This window comes from Malaya genurostris, chromosome 1 (genome assembly GCF_030247185.1).
Source record: "Malaya genurostris strain Urasoe2022 chromosome 1, Malgen_1.1, whole genome shotgun sequence".
Lineage (NCBI taxonomy): Eukaryota > Metazoa > Arthropoda > Insecta > Diptera > Culicidae > Malaya > Malaya genurostris.
In genome coordinates this window covers 76,891,803-76,907,437 of record NC_080570.1, presented here as the reverse complement: position 1 = coordinate 76,907,437, position 15,635 = coordinate 76,891,803, and the positions used below count along the sequence as shown (strand labels likewise).

Genomic DNA, 15,635 nt, shown 5'->3' with positions numbered 1-15,635 from the left:
TTCTACTCTTGTGCGTCTAATTTTGAATCTTTTGATATAATTCGAATGTTCTTACTTCAATGTGTTTGCAAATATCTCTCATTTAGTAACAACAGCAACAACAAAAGCTTTATTAGTACTAATGTCGATGCAAACGGATCGTCAGTTCCAAGAGCCGCGAAAACGATAACAGCAGCTGGATATAAACAGTAGTGGTGCTCCAGCCGGAACGAGATTCTTGGTTCTAACGCTGAAGCGAAAGGATCTCCTACTCAACAGTAGCAGCAGCAGCAGCAACAACAACAACAACTGGTTGCCCTACTATAAATAGCAGTGGTACTCCAGCCGGGGCTTCATTCCTGGTTCTAACGTTGAAGTGAACGGATCTCCTACTCAACAGCAGCAGAAGCAACAACAACGGATAAACGAACAAGAACTATTTAGAAATACTTCGATATATTCTGCTTTTTGCTCAAAGAGTTAAAACTTCTATACATCCGGTTGCTTTCTCATCATGGCAAATCACAGATTTGTTAGAGTGTCTGTAGAAACACGACACTTACAACATAAAGTGGATGAGCATCGTTTGACAGCTATCAGTGGTTTGCTCATTGGTTCAGTCATTATTATTTTATTCTATTCTACAATATTCTATCTCATTCCACAGTATTCCATGGTACACAAACCACTAATAAACGTCAAACATGGATCGGTTTACCGTTCATTGCAATACGTTTACTCCACTTAGTTTCCACTTCACACTGGTAATAAGGGCCGGTAGTATGAAAATGAAACATGAAAAGGAGCTCAGCGGCCTCTCCAACCCCGGATGTTGGAGCGTAATGCAATCATCATCTTATTCGAGTCGTTCCATATCTTATTTATTTAATTCGATAATAAATCTAAAAGCTGCAATATATATCTTTATCAAATTGTAACGCTAATTGATTGTATCTGATGATGTTTGCAATACCGTCAAGCCCACCAACCATGGAAGGGAGAATAATGATTCAGTTAATACAAATGTTGTCGTAAACTTATTTCCAATCTTGGGTCTACAGTTTCTTCAATTCACAAAAAAATGCACATTGACTGTAAGATTTCTTCGACAATTCAAATCAATGTTACCTTCCTTCGTTAAGAATACTTATTCCCTTATTCTTGTAAATATTAGAAAAATGCAGTTATGGTCAAGAAGTACAATTTTTTCGTAAAATCCGATCAATTTTACTTTATACTTTCCATGTTTGGGGCACTTGCTACACTCCCTCTCCCTCAGAATAACCTTAAAATCTATTTTGATGTGAAAGTAGTATATGCATTAGTCCAGAAGCAGGCCCGTGCGCAGGGGGGGGGGGGGGGGGGGGGTTGGGGGTTTTAACCGCCCCCATGAAGAATTTTTTTAAAATTAAGTTTCATGAACAATGGAGTACTTATTATATTAAAGTGCAAATAACTTGACAATTCATATTTTTTGTCAATTTATTATCAATTTATAAACTGACATAACTTTAACCCCCCGCCCCCCCCCCCTCGCTTTAATGATTTCTGCGCACGAGCCTGTCAGAATTCCTTTTACATTGTCAATATAGTGGATGAGGCGCCTTTTCGCATTTTGGACACCCCCCTTTCTCCTCAATGCAAAATGACGTTTACATAGTTTCTCATGCAAACTAACTTCATGTGACGAAATTTTAACAGTACAAAATATGTAGAGAAGTGAGATTTCAAAATAAAATTATGGAAGTTTATAATTTGGAACGAAAAAACAAAAAACCCAAATTTTGGGATTTTCAAGCTCTTGGGAAAAAACCCGGTTAAAACCCAAAAAATAAAAACCGGGTTGGAAGGTTTTTTCCCGACGGTACATCACTGATCATAAGTCATTGGAGGCAATTTTCTCTGAGAATTTTACCCCGTGTCTACGAATTGAGCGTGTTCTAAGATTCCAATCGTAAGGCTAGCTAGCTCAGAATTGAGGGTTCTAAGACTCCAATCGTTTAGCTATTAAGTTGACTATCGAAAAGGAAAATCTAGTTCAGTTATCTAATATAGCTGATCCGTTGTCGCGATTATCGCAATCATCCGAAACGAAGGCGTTCGATCCATACTCAGATGTATATCTAAGAAGAGTACTTGAATTGACAGCATTAGATGTTGATGAACTTGAGAAGGAGTCTGCTTGTGACATCATTGAGTTCTTTCAATGAGTTCCTAATGCAATAAAATCATATCATGCCTTTAGAAATGAACTCGGTAAATTTGGATATTTAGTGGTGAGAGGCTCTAGATTGATCATTCCCAACATGCCACATGCGTCTAAGAGAATCGTGTTGGTGACCGGGAATGGATGACTCAGTAATTCGATTGGTTAACAACTGTGAAGAATGTCTGGTAAGCCAACCTGAAAGGTCAGAACCGATGGAAAGGAGAAAATTACCGGATAATGATACAAAAAAGTTAAGATCATGCAGAAAATTACGGCTACTGAAACAGCAAATCAATTGGAATTGGAGACAGTACAGTAGATAAACCCCAGGAACATAAGAGATGATAGCACTGCTATGCCATATTCAGATTATAGGGATCAAGATTGTCGCATGATCGAAAAATGAAAACTTCATAAAGATATATGTCGTTATGCTAAACCTCCCGAAATAACAGTTGAAATAAAGTATTGATAAAACATGATCTACAACGGAATAAACTGACTTCAAACTTTATTTCAATGGTAATGGAAGTTACAGAACAAAGAATGGTTCGTGCGTTACAACCCGGAATGATGAAACCTGGCACATATACAAAAGAAATTCGAGTAACTTTAAAAAAATCACTACCGATTATACAAATCTAACCGAAGGTAGGTATAATATTTCGTTTATATTAATTTTCATTTGAAATATTTTATAGAACCTACACACTTAGAAAATTAATTTTTTACCTAATTTTCAACAGCTGAACGTTCGGTAATCAAATCGATTACCGATCGTTCGGTAATTGCTGAACTGTCAAACAACTACCGTTAATTGTAAACAAAATGGATCTAACTGGTTGTTCGGTAATTTTTTGTTTGTTTGTTTTCCTTTGGTTAAAATTCTTTTATTTTCGGAATTCAAAAAACAACACATATTCACTAAAACGAATGAAGAAAATGCCAACCTGTTGTGGCATTGTTTTTATTCCACGAAAAAAAGGGTCAAATGTTCCAACTGAATTATGAGCACCTTCCACAACACTGTACACTCCGTCTAGTCAACCAGAAATTACCCTCGAACGATTTGTGTAGGCAGCAAGTGGACAAGTGATACAAAATTATTTTCTGCCTATGTAAGTAAACAAAAAACTTTTAGTGCTTCTAATGTTTCAAAAACTTTTGCACCTGTACCTCAATTCATTCGATGAACTCTACAAGATTTTTTTCGTTTGGTTAATAAAAAGACACTTACTGAAAATTTTATCAACTGTTTGACAGTTATTTTTAACGACAATCAGTATTTAAAGAAGTTCGGTTGTTGGAAAATTATTTTACCATACGGACGGTATGGGTTTTACCGTACTCGGCGACTATTCAGATTCACCGTATGAATTGTATATCTATTTACAGAATTCTGTAATGAAAACTTGCGTAAAACTGATCGTCCGGTAAAAATTTGCATAATTTTTGTAAAATGTCGTTCATGTACCGAAATATCGGTAATTTCTATTGATTACCGAAAGTTTTCGTCAAAAAAAAATACAGAACAACGGAATTGAATCTTAGTGTGTATGCAGCTAAATTATCAGTATGATCATAAAGTTCCCATAGAAAAACCTAAAACAACTACTTCTAAAGAAATTTCGACGGAAATTGCAAATAAGTCAGTAACATCAACAGTGGTGAATACTTCTACAACACCTTCTAAACGATTTCCTGATCCTAAACTTTCAAGGCAATCGAGACCAATGTGGTACAATGAATAAGAAAAATAAAAAATAGAAAAATTACATGAATTATAAAAAAGGGAAATATGAAAATATTATAGCTAGGTATTATTAGAATGACATTAAAAAGAATGAATAATTTGATCTTATACCAAACAGTTGTTTTATTAGGCTCTATAAAAATATCACAACTATCAACAGTACTTTAAGAGCAAATCGACGTATACCAGGTTTGTCATATTCAGCAGGAATTTCTGAGATGAGCCATAAGACTAATTCTCGTTCTACATTTCTTTATGCAATGATTCTACGCCACTAATACATCGTACAGTATTATATGGAGCCACATTATAGAAAAATTCAATAGTATTTCCAATCAGGTGAATTGATTTAAAATAAACATGCTCATAGTATTCTTAACTACTAGCTAGAAAACGGGGCGTGGTAATTTTTTTTAATAAAGTACTGATATTGTAAAATTTATCATGTGCCTGTGTATAAATGAACATGGTAGAAGTAGCAGCAATCATTATTGAGATGAATACGATACATAGTGTGTCAAAATTTGATTACCATGATCTTTATTCCAGTGCATTTCTGTTACTATGAAAATTTGTACTTATTTCGTGTCTTGGTGAGATGGACCAAGCCGTGGTCTATATTAAAAAACTGAACTTTGTTTGTGCTGAGATGGACCGAATCATAGGTTTAGTTAAAACAACACAAAGAAAAATAATATCGGTTTATAAACTATCTATTATAATTGCTTAATGATACTAACTCGTCGTTTTCCAGAGTTTTTAGTATACATATTACCAACATATTAGTTATTAAATTAAACAATCCAACAGTTTCAGAATGTTTAGAGTTTAAATCTTTTAATTTCTAACAGACTTACCGGTAGATACAAAACAAAAAGCTACATAATATTATGCTGTAAGTTGATCCATTGCTGTGTCTTTTTGAGTGACAGCCAGCGTTGCCAATGTTCCAAATTTATATGGCAAATGCCAGATTTTTCTCGCTCCGACAGACGCTCTAATTAACCGCAGATCTTCTTCCAAATTCTGCAGATTTCACCAGATTTTGCAGATCTCATCTAGATCTGTACGGTTTTGGCCTATACGACAGGTGATGAGACCTTTTTATTTTTGCACACTTAAAATGAAGCCCGATCGAAATTTCCTTGTACATGGACACAAATAAATACAGATACATATTTTAGCCAGAGACTAATTTTTGAAAAAATATCCTGGCAATGCTGGTGACAGCTAAACAAAGAAACACGGAACTGGAGAACTACCTAATTCTGAGTTATTTTCACAAAACCGGGGATCCGTCCAGTAACCTAATTTTAGGTAAGGGATATAAGCAGATTCCTTGAGGGAGTTGCAAAATGGTTCTGTATAAGCATATGGAAAAAATTAGAGGGTTGTATTCAAGACACGACCGAGCACAATAACATTAAAAATGGAACGTTTCTAGGGTCTTCATGAAAAATACAAAAATAAAGATGATAATGATGATGATGATACACTAAACTAAAAACTTATTCAATTGACTAATTACAAACTTGCTCTAATTTAAGCGCTTAGATTGTTAGCGAATGACAATAAGATTCTTTCTTGATAATTGATTCTATTCAATTTTGATCCCTTTCCACAAATTTTTACATTGTTAAGTTTTGAATAACGTCCTTTAACTAGAAGTCGATTATGATGAATTCAAAGTTACTTGAAAGCTCAATTTTAGATACAAACAACCTAAAGATTTAAACCTGAACAAATGAAACTATTTTATTTTATGATAATAATTTTCGAGAAATATGCAAACTTATTAATTTTATAAACAGTTAGTCGATCCAAGAGAAGATTTTATTTATTTTAACGAAAAATGTTGTACCAGTAAACTCAGTAATAGTGTAATTTTATTAATCCTGCTTCAAAATCGTCGATAATCTTCGGAAAGTGTCGGTAAATAATAAACAACAATACGAGGAAGAAATCATGTGAAACAGATCGCATAAAATATTTAGTTACTTACATTGATTCTCGCTTTGGCATATTAGGAATATACGGCATGGATACGCAACAAAATTCCGAAATTTTGTTCATATTGTAACTTGAGTTATTAACATTCAAAATTATGACACAAAAAGGTTACGCAACTATTTTTGAAACTTTTAATTGACACCCGGCCCCATATAGTAAAGAGTAAGGCATTTTAATGCCAAAAGATGAGCACGATTCGAACAGTGACAATGAGTATACATGCTTCACGGCGTATGATATTCATGAATATACCTTGTTTGTGAACCAAGTCGCTATTGAGAATGGTAAAGAACGAAAAATATTCACCTCTACTACTGTTTCTCCTTATCTCGGTAAAAGAAAATGTTAAGCCCCATAATTCATAGCAAGAAAATATCTTCACTAGACATAATAGTTTTGGAGATTAAATATTCAGTTTTCACCAATATACCGATGACTGGATCTTAACCGACGACACGACCTGCCACTCGTCTATCGAAACTGTATCGCAAATTTAACTACCCCTCAGTAACTGATAATGTCAAAACGAAAATGCCTGAAAAACTATTGAAACTGGCAACACAAGTTGATAGATTATTGATTTTAAATAACAGTTACCATAACCTTGGTTACTGCATATTGGAGACTTGGGAAATGTAAACAAAACAAACTGTCTCGAGTGGAATTATTATTTAGTTTAATCGGATAGAGGTCTTCGTTAAGGCTTGCTGGTGCTCGAACATATTAAAAATGACTTCCAGACAATTCAATATTCATGGATGTTTGTTAAATAGTTCAACGTAACCATACTTAGATCTATAATGACTCTCTGTTATGTAAATGAGTTTATAAATGGTGTTAAGTTTTGCAGTCATTCAATCCGTCATTACCAAATTTTTTAATCATGAGAATTTGGTATTAAAAGCATTTGGTATTAAAAGCATATTTGTTATTTTCTAATGACTTTCTAAAGTAAAACCATTTCAATTCCCCCTTTGTTCCAAATCGTTCAACCCTCGTTGCTAATCAGCATACATGTTGTGAAACAATGCGCTGTCATATTTTGGAAACTCCTCTACTTCTACTCTCAGTGATTTGAGGTCTTCACAAAGTGCGTGTATACTTTGATGAATATGAAAGGCACTTGAACAGCACGGGAATCAAATTTCTCAGTATATTAGATCTGATCGAAATTATAGGTTTTGAAGTGCACATCGGAAGCTGGAGAGTGCAAACAGGTCTCCTTCAAATAATTTGATTATTTGTGTCTCAAACAGAAAACAGACTGTAACTAAGGTCTACCGTAAGGCTGCTGGAACTTGTTGAAGTAGTCGAATGTAAAGTGCCGGATACAATTTAACAATGAAGTCTCATTTTCATTTCGTGAAGACTGGTACTAACTTCCGGGTTGGCTGACAGTATGTTAAGCAAAAGTGACGTGTTTCGGGAACTCGACTGGTTATTTCTAAAAAGAAAGACCATAATCATGGATGAGTTAGATGACTACACTGAAGATAGAGCTAATGGGTAGCTGTGGATGATAGGATGACGCATTTCTGTCGCAACACTACTTCTAGTACCAGATTTGGTTATTGTACTATTGTGGTCGGCGTAAATCTAAAAAGAACGTTGAAACAAAATTTAAATTTATATAAAAGTTTCACAACTTTCTCGAATGATTTGTTTATTTATTATAGCGCTCCTTGGTAACTAGTTCATAGCAACTTAAACAGTGTTGCTCAAGAAGTTTATTTTCATGATTATCGAGGGGTCGCAATATTTATGGTAACTGGCGGTAAATCACTCACGAACACTTTTTGTTCAGAATTTTCTTCGGAGTGCCTGGTCGTGTCGTCGTCTTAACTGTCGAATGTTTCGTCGGTGTTTCAACGCTCTACATATTTGTTTATACAGAATGCATTTTGTGTGCACTGCCACCGCTAGAGTGTTTAATAGAATAAAGGTCTTGCGTATTGGGGACTTGTGTTTTTCACAATTCATAGCAATACGCAATGAAAATTCAATGGGAAAATATTCAATGTGGTATACTGATTAAAAGACTTATTTTTTATTCTACTGGTTGAAGAAAAAACAAGAATGCAGGAGTTAATTTCTCTCGAGCAGCCAGCAAACGAAGCGCTTGTTTGTTCGCATTATTTGCTGAGATCACGAGATAGCCATCGCTAATCCTGCGCTCTTGTTATTTCTGTTTATAATATTAAAGTATAACTGAGATTTCTCACCCTCTATTAGCTTGACACGAATTTTGAATAAGTGATATGCTATAGTTTTCGTGGCAGTCATTATCAGCCGTTCACGTTCAAAGCTCGCACAAACATTCGACAGTTAAGATCCAGTCATCAGTCTGTTAGCGAAAACTGAATATATAATCTTCATCACTTCGCAGCTTCGTGACGATAGTTTGCTTGCTATGAATTATTCTGTGAGAGGAACGACGTTCAGACTACGAGGGAGAAAATTATATTTGTGCTTCAAGAAGACTCTAATACCAGCAGACTGTACCATCTGTATATATGTGGAATATAATTGCTTCCACTAGTGTTTTGTTTGTATGGTTCTTTTTGGCTGGCAAGGCGTCCTCTTTGTGAGCGGTAGAATTGTTCGCTCATCATGCAATGGAAGTTATATCGACCGTTCCACGACAAAAGGGCCAAACTGCAAATGACAGTTTCTCTTTGTTTACTTTTTCTTTCACGATTTACCGAACTGATTTAATATTTAACACTTTATTCTTCGCAAAACTTTCAAGGTAAAACAACAAGCTTTCGATTTATATTGGAAACTTTTGCAAAAATGGCTCCGTAATAATCAAAAGAGAAAGTAAACAAAGAGAGGCTCTGATCTGCAGTTGGGCCTTTTTGTCGTGGAACTATCGATATGTTCATTCACCGGTGAATGAATATTCCAAACCCTGTATATATCCCATTGTGATTGGTTTTTTAAAATTCTATTACACTCAAAACAATTAATCACATCATAGTTACGTGAAAGTCATGTGAATAGTACTCACCCTACTTTTTAGGTTTCAATGAAATGGCAATTAGAAGCATGCATAATCCTTATGCATAATCCAGGAAGAGTTACGTGTTGCACAGATAAAATGTAGTGTAGTGTTCAATCACATTTTCCTATCAGTTCATATCAATCTAGAGATTTGTTATTCTAAATATTGATTTCATATAAATCAACAAGCTTCTTGCCATGGAAAACAAACATTTATTTCAGGAAAATAGCATAGAACTTCAATGACATAAAAAACTACTAGCCAGGGCCGGTGAAAGAGGTGGGTACGGTGGGTAGTACTACCCACCCGAAAATTCCAAAGGTGGGTAATTACCCACCTGAAGTTTCAAGCGAAAAACTATGGTAATATTAGTATTGTTTATACAAATAAGAATGTTTTTATTTCAACTCGAAATAATAAATGAAATCAAAGTTATAGAATGCTAGTACTCAAGGTAGAGTCAGGATTTTAAGATATACAACAGTAAGGTGAGACGTGACAAGGTTCATTTGAGCAAACAAAAGTCGTTTAGTAACTTAACATTCACCTTCTAGTAGATGAGTCAAGCTTAAGCGTCTCATCAATGCAAATTAAACCGTACTCAACCATTTTTAACTGATTTTCGATATCATTATACATACTGCTTGGAAATGCATTGATATTGATATTATATAGATATAAAAACTTCAATTAATAATGAACCATGTCTAGTTTTCTCTGTTTTTCAAACCATTGTCATTGTTTCCCCAAACAGATACGACAGATTCGTATACACAAGTTCACGGTTTCCATAAGATTTCTGCTCTTCAATGAGCGCGCTCGCATTTAAGAAAATCACTCACACAAATCAAGACTCAGTATCGAATCGACTTGCACTCTGTGCCGTTCGATATTGCCGTATTATTATTAAAAGTCCAGGAACTAACTAGGAAAACCGTAATTCATGTGCAATGATTTTTTTTATTCATCAACATTATCATCTTTAAATGCAATGCTATCGTTCTAGTTTTTTTTTAACTTTTAGATACCTTACTTATTGGATGAATTGTCCATGGCCTCAAAATAGGATTCAGTTTCAACGATGACTCTCTCATTCGAGCCAATAATTTTTATCGGGAGTATCTTTTTCAGATCAGAAAAGGACAAGTAGTTGCTGGAGGTTCGGTTATTGAGAATATGGAGGGTGACTTGTGACACGGTGAATTGTCTTGGTTAAAGATAGTTTTTTTTTCTTTTTCGTATGGCTATAGGCTGTTTGTTCGATTTTGCTCTTCAAATGCATCAGTAATTCAATATTATAATCACATTTGATGGTACTTTCCTTTTTAAAATAGTCGATGTTAATTATACTCGAGCCTCGAAGAACTGACGCCATGATTGTACCAGCTACCTGTTGCGTATTCGGATGACTTTCTCCGCCTGAATGCGGATATGACCCCGCCGAAAAATGTTGGATCCATGATTCGTTCATTGTTTCATCCCAACGCAAGAAATCTTTTCTATTGCGCATAAACAGTGCCGAACAGCTCTGGATCGTTGTCGCGTTGTTGCTTTTGTTCTATTGTGAGCGAACATGGCACCCATTTTTAAAGACCATTTTGATGCTCAGATTTTCGCGTAAGATCGAAAAAGCATATTCTGTTGATGTGCTAACCATCTCAGCACACCTAATCTCACGAGCTTTGATTTTGCGTTCATCCAATACGAATATCAAAACTTGCCTATTTTTTCCGGATGACAGAAATCTTTGTTTTCAATGAATCCGAGTGCGAGTAACACTTCTCAACTCATTGCTGAATGCTGGACTTTCCCTTTAAGAAGAAATATTTTATCAATACAAGGACTTCGTTATTTCCATGTTTTCGTAAATTAAAAATTAACGTAACTAACGTTAAAGTAACTTATATATCGGTAGGCTTAGTGTTTGTGGAACGATTGACGTAAAAATTTAACACATGTCATCTGAAGGTTGCTACCTTCGAAAAATAAGGTTTGCTTGACACCACAAATGTCATCTTTGGGTCAGTTCCGGGACTCTTTGAACAATGTGTTATGCACATCAGCGGCTGGGCCGGACTGTTTATGGATTTGTTTCATGCGACGCTCGATACACACGAGACACATTTTGATCGAATATTACCTGGTCGACCTGGAAGGATTCTTATGGCGTTTTCCATTGAAAAACACTGGTGGCCAGAGTTGCCAGTTTATTTTTTCAAAAATCTGTCTCTGATCTGCATATATACACATATATAGATATAATAGAAAATTTTGACCGGGCTTCATTTTCAGCGAGCAAAAAAAAAACGGTCTCACCACCTATCGTATAGAGGCCAAATCCCACAAAGAACTGGGAAATCTGACAAAATCTGGGAAAATCTGGCAAAAGATCTGGTTAGTTAGAGTGTCTGACGAAGCGAGAAAAATCTGGCGAGAACGCCAATAAGAATGTAATACCAAAACATTACTTTTCGATTATGAAGTACTGGATGAACGAGTTCAGCACCTTCCATCAGTGATTTTGAAACTAGTTATGTAGTCCTACGTCAACAGCTCGAACAACCCCACAGTAGTTTTATGTCGTATGCGCAATTTTGTATCAAGACAAAATACCAAAAACGCTTCAGATTTCGAGTTTTCGCGTCTCATGCATAGTTCTACCGAAACAAAATTTTAATAAATTATTACTTCGAAATGGTGGGTCGTTCCCCCCGGTACGAAAAATTACCCACCTGGGCTTAACATGTTTCACCGGTCCTGCTACTAGCAACCGATAACAATGTGAGAGTGGGTTTGTAAAGCTGACAAAACTGGCATAGTTGACGCACTTTAATCAACATCGCACATCTTTTCACTTTGTAGTAAAAAAATAAAATAGTAATTAAAGTAGGTAGTTAAAAAAATTTTTCGTTTGTTTTCAAAATACTCACACTTTAAGGACTCACTGTTCGCCCTTCTCGGAATATATTTTTTCACATAGAAAATTCACGTAGATTGCATGATGTTTCATCAATCCATGTAAACCTAATCACATGTTATACGGGGAGATGTTTCTCAGAACAATTACCTATCTAATTCTACTGGAAACAGTGCTCGCGAGCAATCCCTCTCAGCAGGCCGTTCTCTTTTGTTGGCCGCTGAGCGCTTGTTGAACGAAATACTGCACGAAATATTCGTTCAGCTTGCTGGAACGGTTTGTTGTTGTTTTTTATAAAAATAATGTGAAAATTAGGTGTTACCTTCATGTAGAAAGGAAATTTATTGTTATTCTACGTGAAGTAGAAGTACTGTGCAGGTATGTAGTGTTAGTTTAAAAAAATAAGTGGAATTAACTTCAGAAATTCTCCAGTAAAACTAGTCCAACGGTGCTCCAACTCCTCATATTAAAAATGGGTCAACAATGGACCTCGGTCTGCCGGGTTTGTTGAACGAAAAAAAATGGCAATCGGTTCAACGGTCTATTTCAAAATCGGCAAACGAAGGTCCCGTGTTGGACTCCCGTTGAACGATTGATTGGACTTTCTTTGGACCAATGATCCAACGTATTGGACCAATGAAGGACCACCGTTAAACGTTTTTTTTCTAAGAGGGATGTATTATATTTATTTGATGGGCGATCTAACCACAGACTAACAGACAGGACACTCAAATTAGATTCTTCAATCATTTTAACTGTCATTTCGAATATTCCTTTATTTGGGACAGTACTCACATGTGTCATGATGGCACCACGTTACCCTATCAAAAACATCCTGTCTGTCATCTAGACTGTGTTTATTTTTTTCATTTACCAACAGAGTTGCCATTTATACAGAATTACCTGTAATGTATTGATATGTATTTGCATTTGTATGCGAATTTCATGCAGGATACAGATTTAATACATATTGCCAAAACTATATACAAAATTGTGCCTACCTCTCATCCTTCAACGCAATACAAAATCGAACCCGTTTAGTGGCAATATTTACTTGCTTCTGATCTGCCGCCACTTAATTTCGGGTGAAAATTACCAACACAATAAAAAATAGTCTAGATGAACAATGTTGAGAAAAATAAATGGTTACCTTCCAACATCGCTAAAAAGTTTAATATATTATTAACGTATTATAATAATTTACTGTGACGATTCATTTCCAAATATTATGATGAAATCAGGCATCCCTGCAAGCAGCTGATCGGTGTTGACAAACGAGGGGGAACCAACTAGTAAATTAACTTTTACATAACACAAGGGGTGTACCGATAGTAAATAGTTCGCGCAGTATAATATAGGTGGAACTAGTGCATCACGAAAAATTGTTTTTATAAGAATTTACTCATACTGTCATGTCTGTTAGTCTGTGATCTAACGTTGTGTTTCACAGTTAGAGGCGTACGTGTGCGATGATGATGATGATGAGTTTATTTGTCAAAATACAAGCGAAATCCAATTTCCACTTGTAAAAACATTTTTAACTTATTCACAACGTCATTTGTTCAAGCGAAAAGTTAATTTTAGTCTGAGAGAAATCATTTTCCTCCACTGTTGTTTTAGCAGCTTTCAAGATTCAGATTTGAAGGATGAAAATTTTCAGTTACAATTTTAGCATGGGAGAAAATGTCATGTTGATCATTTCTAAATGATATTACCATACAGATGACCAAAACGAATGAAATATGAGATGTTATGATCAGAAATAGTGTTTTTACATTAACCGTACCGAATCAGAATTCTGTATTTCGATATTTGTCTCTATATCACCTTACAAAATCAAATCAAATCAAAAACATGTAAAAAGAAAATTAATTTTCTGACATTTTCGAACGAACAATTCTTGTAACAGAAACTAAAATTCTACAATATGATTGAAATTGTATGAGTTCCACATAAAATCCTGTGTAGAATTCCTTCGTCATCCTGAGTACGGTTAAAATAATGAAACTTAGATGGCATGTCAGGTAAAATTTGAGTTAGAGAGCAACCGGAATACGAAGAGTTTATTTGTGAGCAAATATTTCGAAGGAGTAGTAGTAAATTGCATTATTACAATTACTCATTTTTTTTCTTGTTCAGCTATGTTCTTTTTTTGTTGACCGTGCATATAACCCGCCTGCCAAAAAGCATTTTTTTCCTTGTTTGTTGCACAATCGTGTATACTTTCTATCTCTTTTTCTCATTTGTCGGAGTCGCACATAACCGCATCCTGCTGACAGCTAAAGCGTTCATTCATAAGTAGACGAATTTTCTTTGTGTACGGATGTGTTTTATAAACGGTGATCGCCCAACCCAAACTGTGTTTGGCCCTTATTTTTTTCGGAATAAGATTTGGTGTTATTAGAAGGAGTGAAAATGATTTTTATATGAAACAGTTGCTTCAAAAATTAGTCGCAACGTTGAAAAAGGTTTGTGTTGAATGCTGTCACACAAAATGCAAAGTTTCAGTGAGATTCTAATAAATTTTCCAAAGATCCAAAGAAGGCAGAGGTAATTCCTAGTGAAGCACAAGAGGATTGACACCCTTGACATGGTTCCCGAGAAGCAGTGATGAATAAGAAAAAAATCGACTAGTTAACTCTAAAAAGAGAAAACATATTTCCTGCGATGAGTCGGAAATCGTGGTGATAAAAGCTTGAAGCGTAATTGAATTGCGATTGAAAAAAGCAAAAGTGAGAAAAATGGTGTAATAAGAGAGAGTGAAAAGAAATTGCGCCAGTCGTCTTTCCATCGGAAGGAGATTCGATATTTTGGAGATTGTTCGAAATCTGAACGAGAGGTTGTCGAGGCGTAAATTTATTTTCAACCATTTTTGTTAGCGGTGTAAGAAGGATTATTCGTGTATTATTAGTAAAAAAGCAGTATCAGGTTAAGTGTAAACGCCCACTATTATCTACCAGTGTTTAATCGATTCGGTAGGAGATTCTGGATTAATGCGGATAAATGAGCTCCACCATTCAGGAAAAAAGTGCTGCATAGCATTGCACTTGGATGCCATCATTAAATTGTGCTATGTGAATATGATGCAGTAAAAGTTGCGGTTGTCGGAAAACGAAATATTGAAATCTCACCTTTTCCGTTAAATTGTGCTGCGAAGATACTACTAGCAAAATGACCGACAAAGTGGCTAAATTCGAACGGATGGCACTGACGAAGCCGGTCCCTATGAAGCTGTTCGCTGCTTGGGAAGTGGATCGTACGCCATCCAATTGCATTCCAAGGTGAGCACAGGATAGAAATATTTAGCTATGTACGGTTTGATATTACTATCACTGACAACTGACTACTTATGTATACTGGGAATCGAAATTACAGCGCTTTCTGCTGTTCCTTTATCACATTAGTTTATTTTAGATACCGTGTTTTTGTAATCAGTCAGTAATGTGTGCATAAAAAGGTAAAGTGCTGGTCGACAACAGTTTTGTAATAATTATGTACAGTTTTCAAAATAGTAAGTGTAAGTGCCTGTAAATTTCATTAGCCGTGCATTGTTGATTGATTATTATTTACATTGTTTTCATCAATTCAAAAGTCGTTACTTAACCATCATCATATCCAACAATTGTACGCAAATTTACTACTTGTGAATTGTCGAGATCACGAGTGACGTGAAAAGCAAATTGTTCAACCATCACACACCCATCCGGAAGCTCAAATGACCGCTGATTCTTCAAACTAGTTCGTTGACCACTCGCCACCAAAC

At 35.5% G+C, this 15,635-nt stretch overlaps 2 protein-coding genes across 5 annotated transcripts in view; one reads left to right on the top strand and one right to left on the bottom strand.

The window, feature by feature from the left end:
• LOC131440514 (peroxynitrite isomerase THAP4-like) overlaps nucleotides 1-15,635 on the bottom strand; it is a 59,789-nt gene that overhangs the window by 4,068 nt on the left and 40,086 nt on the right. Inside the window, exon 1 of one of the 3 annotated variants that reach the window (XM_058611857.1) lies at nucleotides 4,799-4,952. The exons of 1 other annotated variant lie outside the window; for it this stretch is intronic. Coding sequence is in view for 1 of the 2 variants with exons in the window: in XM_058611855.1 (XP_058467838.1) it covers nucleotides 4,682-4,711 (30 nt within the window). In the remaining variant the exon portion in view is untranslated. Of the gene's footprint in view, nucleotides 1-4,681; nucleotides 4,727-4,798; nucleotides 4,953-15,635 lie in introns of those variants that run through there. One more of the 3 variants, XM_058611855.1, reaches the window with a different exon arrangement.
• The window catches only part of LOC131440509 (phosphofurin acidic cluster sorting protein 2), a 65,960-nt gene continuing 64,506 nt past the window's right edge, over nucleotides 14,182-15,635 (top strand). For both annotated transcript variants that reach the window (XM_058611841.1, XM_058611840.1), the window contains exon 1: nucleotides 14,182-15,153. In XM_058611841.1, coding sequence (XP_058467824.1) covers nucleotides 15,044-15,153 — 110 coding nt within the window. In that variant the 5' untranslated portion in view covers nucleotides 14,182-15,043. The remainder of the gene's footprint in view (nucleotides 15,154-15,635) is intronic.